The sequence below is a fragment of the Pecten maximus genome, chromosome 6, assembly GCF_902652985.1.
Source record: "Pecten maximus chromosome 6, xPecMax1.1, whole genome shotgun sequence".
In the NCBI taxonomy this organism is placed as follows: domain Eukaryota; kingdom Metazoa; phylum Mollusca; class Bivalvia; order Pectinida; family Pectinidae; genus Pecten; species Pecten maximus.
In genome coordinates, this window is record NC_047020.1 from 21,793,429 (window position 1) to 21,799,129 (window position 5,701).

A 5,701-nucleotide genomic window follows, 5' to 3' on the forward strand; every position below is an offset into this window, starting at 1 on the left:
TTGTCATTAATTACACATCAATAACAATGAATCAATAAGGTGTATAAATAATTTGATGTATACTCAATATGTTATCTGATGGTCACGGGAGGCACGAGAGGTACATTAGCATTGTCAGTTCCCGAGACTCTGTTAATGGTAAAAAAAAGGGGGGGGGGGGGGGGGGGGGGGGGGGGGGGGTAGTGGTAAATCAAAAACAAATTACATCATTGTTATTATTTTCTGGCCTAACTGTGTTACACTATTAGTTAAATAGAGATTATTTTATTTTACTTGGTTGTCACACACGTCACCTTGTCTTCATAATTATTTAACAGTTAACCCCACCCCAAACCCCAGCCGTCAATATCCATATCCGTTTACTGACAAATAAAAGGTTGATTTACGATTAATATGAACACGGCTACCTCACAATGAATCGGTAACGCATTTTATCAGACATACATTTCCCCAAGGATATGGTAGCTGGTGTGTGTGCTTTGTTGGAGAACTTGTCGAGTGTTCCTTATCTGATAAGTTAAATTGACATAAGATATATCTAACAATCACTAACAGTGATACAGACCATTGTTTTCCGTATACGACTTTCTTCAATTCCTCTTACGGCGGTCCTTTACTACACGATTGAAATGCTCCAAGCCGCCAATGATTCGGGACCCACAGATGATGTCACACCGGTCAGCGACGGGATGACGTATGCCTATTTGACCCTAATAGTTTCGTTACTCTCTTTGACTGGGGGTGTCGGTATAATCGTGTTGTATATCTTGTACAAGAACCTCCGGACCCAAGCACGGAAGTTACTGGTGTATCTCAGCTTGATGGACGCGATGATCGCATTTGGTAACATTCTAGGTGTGATATGGGTTCTACATAGAGACGGACCCGTCATACGGAGGAATATGACGTACTGTCAGATTCAAAGCGCTCTCACAATCTTCTCCAGCATTGGCGCCTTCTGTTGGACGACAATCATGGCGCTCTGTCTGTTTATGAGTATCGTGCGCACCAACATGACATTCACCGCCAGATATATGAAACTGTTTCATCTCATCAGCTGGGGTTTACCAAGTATGGATTTATTATTTAGCTTCCTATTTTCTTATAAGCATCAAACAACAATGCAAAATACATTTCCGTAGACATATTGTGTAAGCTTTCTTTTGATGTATTTCTCCATATGGTAATATGAGAAGATGCCAAAATATTAGCCGTAATTTTGTTTTATGTAATTAGTCTGAGAAGACGCCACAGAACAGATATAAGACCTTTTCCAAAATGGTAATCTTATTATTGAAAAGTTTCCATATAACACTCATTCTCATGAAATCATAAATGGAAACCAAAACGTTACATATTTACTATTGACTTTGAATGTACTAGTTAGATAATTATTACAGTATACTTTATATAGGTATCGTGACGGTAACAGCTTGGTCCAGTGATGTCCTCGGTTATGACCACAACATGACCCAGGCCAGTTGGTGCTGGATTGACCCATTGGTACCAAACGTTATGGTTTGGCAATTGTTTACAGGAAAGGTGTGGGAGTTCTCCTGTTCCGCCCTCACTACCGGACTTTCATTGGCCGTGGTGGTTTACATCCGGCGGAAGGTGCGTACATTTAAACATGATTTGCCTATAGCTGCTAATTTAATATATTCATGATTCAACAACTCATCGTTAAAGTAATGCTATACCTCAAGTGGAACAAATCACAATTGTCTACTTTTGAAATTGTCTTTATAGGCCAAGGCTATTGTGTTAATTAATACAACTTACAACATTGTCTCGTGTGATTTTGTCCTTGTTTATTGGAAAATGATATACTCAACCTTTCCAATAAGAGTCTATACTTATCTTTTTATGCAGAATAAGATTATGATATACACCTTTTATTCATTTAATCTGTATTTTGCTTAAAATAGGCTAATAAAAGTCCGACATCAAAATCAAACCGGAAGTCTAAGAGAGCTGCCATAGAATCGGCAAACCGGAAGTTGATGTTTGTACCGTTGGTGTTCATTCTCTGTCGTTTTTGGGGAACACTGCGATTCTTCGTTGGGAATTTTGCGCCAGAATATGAAAACAAACCGGAATTTAATTGGGTGGTCCCGATGCAGGTAAGAACTGGTAGAGGGTTGTCCTTATAGTCTCGTTCGTACAGACATACTGTATACTTGTTGGCTGGAATCACAATTTTGAATTCAATAGTTATTTATTGCAGAGTAAATCATTATTTTTTTTTTTTTTTTTTTATGTTTTAGGGAATAGGAGACAGTGCCCAGGGCTTCGTGAATTTCGTGGTGTACTTTTGTATGACTGATGTAGTTCGGCGAAGGGTATCCGGGAAATGTGCGCGCTGTTTACAGAAGAATGTAGAGAACGCCCCACCTACTATATCTTTGTCAGTGTCACACAAAGTTACACATCCGTATTCTCCGGATGATAAAATTATTATTAAATAATAATTAAATAAATATTTATATAATTATCCGATTTTTTTATGTTAATGACCGTAGCGACTAAACAACAACTGTTCTGAATACAACCTGACTAAATCAGATGATCTGACCACATCGGTACACTGTACGATGTTTACGTGCCGAAATATACGCAATTCAATTCCAATCCAAACCACCTAGCAGCTTCAGGTCGCCAATCTTTGTTCACATCAAAACATAAATAAATAAATAAATACTAAGTAAATAAATAAACAAGAGGCCCATGGGCCTTAACGGTCATCTGACTCAAAATTAAAGACCCTTATACTATTGTAGTATGCATTCTCTGTAGCGAGTAAAGTGGCACTGTTGGCCATGGCGGCCATCTTGGATTTCTGACCGACCTGAAAAATAGCAACACTAGGTCAAGACCATCTCAGGATCATTTCTGGTAAGTTAGAGCTAAATCCCACTGATGGACTTTGAGAAGAAGTTTTAAATAGGTGTTGTTAAGGAAGAACCATGATTGTGCAATCATGTTACAAAATGGCCGCCGTGGCTGCCATGTCAAATTTTTTAAGAGGCCGAAAAAAAACAACACTTTGTTGGCTCTCCTTCCTTAACATCCACACCAATTTCCAGCTCAATGGCACCAGTGGAACTGGGGAAGAAGTTTAAAATGTGTTTTTCAAGATGGCTGCCATGGTGGCCATCTTGGATTTCTGACTGACCCGATAAATAACAACACTTGGTCAGGATCATTTCTGGTAAGTTAGAGCTGAATCCCACTGATGGAATTTGAGAAGAAGTTTGAAATAAGTGTTATTAAGAAGAACCATGATTGCGCAATCATGTTACAAAATGGCCACCGTGGCTGCCATGTCAAAGTTTTTACGGGGCCGAAAAATAACAACACTTTGTTGCCTCTCCTTCCTTAACATCCTCACCAATTTCCAGCTCAATGGCATGAGTGGAACTGGAAAAGAAGTTTAAAATGTGTTTTTCAAGATGGCTGCCATGGCGGCCATCTTGGATTTCTGACTGACCCGATAAATAACAACACTTGGCCAGGACCATCTCAGGATCATTTCTGGTAAGTTAGAGCAGAATCACACTGGTGGAATTTGAGAAGAAGTTTTAAATAGGTGTAGTTAAGGAAGAACCATGATTGCGCAATCATGTTACAAAATAGCCACCATGGCTGCCATGTCAAAGTTTTTACGAAGCCGAAAAATAACAACACTTTATTGGCTCTCCTTCCTTAACATCCTCACCAATTTCCAGCTCAATGGCATGAGTGGAACTGGAGAAGAAGTTTAAAATGTGTTTTTCAAGATGGTTGCCGTGGCGGCCATCTTGGATTTCTGACCGACCTGAAAAATAACAACACTTCCTCAGGACCATCCCAGCATCATTTCAGGCAAGTTTCAGCTCAATCTGACTAGTGGAACTTGAGAAGAAGTTTAAAATGTGTTTTCAAGATGGCGGCTGTGGCGGCCATCTTGGATTTCAGACCGACCCGAAAAATAACAACACTTGGTCAGGACCATCCCAGCATCATTTCAGGCAAGTTTCAGCTCAATCCCACTGGTGGAACTTGAGAAGAAGTTTGAAATGTGAAAAGTTTACGCACGGCGGACGGCGCACGGCGCACGGCGGACGGCGCACGACGACGGACGAAACATGATGACTATAGGTCATCCTGACCCTTCGGGTCAGATGACCTAATAAAAGCAAAAGATTTTAAAATTTTTGATCAATAGTCAGAAGTCAGAATGGGTATTCAAATAATGACGTGAAAAATTATTCCGCCTACCAATTATATATACGACCGACGATGTTCTGGCTATGGATACAGTTGATGTAACTTCTTAAATGTCATTCAGTTCCAAACTATACATATACCAATATAAAATGCCACCACTACTAACAATAACGTTGTCTACACCAATTTAAGTTTCACCACAATAACATTGAGACACCAACAAAGAGCGTTTTTCACCAATACCAACAATACCATTGACGTCAAGAAAGAGCAAATGTCACCAATATCATCAAGAACAATGACGTCAGCAAGGAGCAAACTCCATCAATATCAACAATAACATTGGCGTCTACAAAGAACAATAAGAAGTACCATTGCCGTCAACAAGGAGACAATTTAAAAAATACCGTTGCCATCAACAGAGGGCAAATTTTCGCAATAGCAACAATAACATTGACGTCACCAAGGAGCAATTTCCCAACTATTTACAATAACAATGACGTCAACAGGGAGCAAACTCCGTCAATATCAACAATAACATTGGTGGCTACAAAGAACAATCAGAAATACCATTGCCGTTAACGAGGAGCAAATTTCAACAATACTATTGACATCAACATAGGGGACATTTCCCCAATATCAACTATACCATTGACGTCAAGAAAGAGCGTATTTCACGAATACCAACAATACCATTGACGTCAGCAGAGAGCAATTTCACCAATATTTGCAATAACAATGATGTCAGTAAAGAGCAAATTTCACCGAAAAGCAATAACATTGTTTCCACGAACTGCACATTTGTACATTCGACTTATATTATTGTCGTTGACGTTCACTGGAATTAAATTTACCCAAACTATTTAATATCAATGGTAATTAACACAAGGACTGCTAATAAATTACCTGTCCTCGTGTCTTTACAATACGTATACAGAGTATACAGAGTCCGTGGGGATTGGTGCCATGTCTCGGAGATAATGACCACGCAACTGACGTCCGGTTAAAATGTTGGTCATGAAAGATGGAAAGTACATAATTTATATGTATTTGAAGTAATACGGCCATCTATTATCTTTTAGGGGATTTATTTTAACAGAGACTTATATACTAAAGTATACAGGTCTCTGATTTTAACTAGTGTTTTTTTTTTTTAACGTATGGTATTATTAAGCAGGGACATAATGTACATATCTTATATGTCCCTTTATCAAGTAATCATTAAGGAACATAAAATTTCAAAACAGGGTAAAAAAATTTGCGTAGAAAAAAAATATAAGGAGAAAGATTCTACGGTCGGTTTATGTACATGTTTGTGATATTTAAATAAGGCACAATTAAAAAATCCTCTAAACTTTGTCATAGTAAAAATACTATCTATCCGGAAACTTTTTGAACATCTCAAACTATGACGGTAAAAAACTTTTATTTTTTTTGTTTTGTTACGCCCGGCGATTTTAAGTAAAATTTATCTGATCTAGACAGCAGTTAT

The 5,701-nt window shown here is 38.4% G+C and overlaps 1 protein-coding gene across 1 annotated transcript; it reads left to right on the forward strand.

The window, feature by feature from the left end:
* The first annotated feature begins 223 nt into the window (after positions 1 to 223).
* LOC117329236 (G-protein coupled receptor 157-like) lies at positions 224 to 2,478 on the forward strand. Its single transcript, XM_033887078.1, has 4 exons — positions 224 to 1,071; positions 1,415 to 1,614; positions 1,929 to 2,123; positions 2,268 to 2,478. The coding sequence occupies exons 1-4, from the start codon at positions 630 to 632 to the stop codon at positions 2,466 to 2,468; spliced, it is 1,038 nt and encodes a 345-aa protein (XP_033742969.1). The 5' UTR covers positions 224 to 629; the 3' UTR covers positions 2,469 to 2,478.
* Positions 2,479 to 5,701: the final 3,223 nt, after the last annotated feature.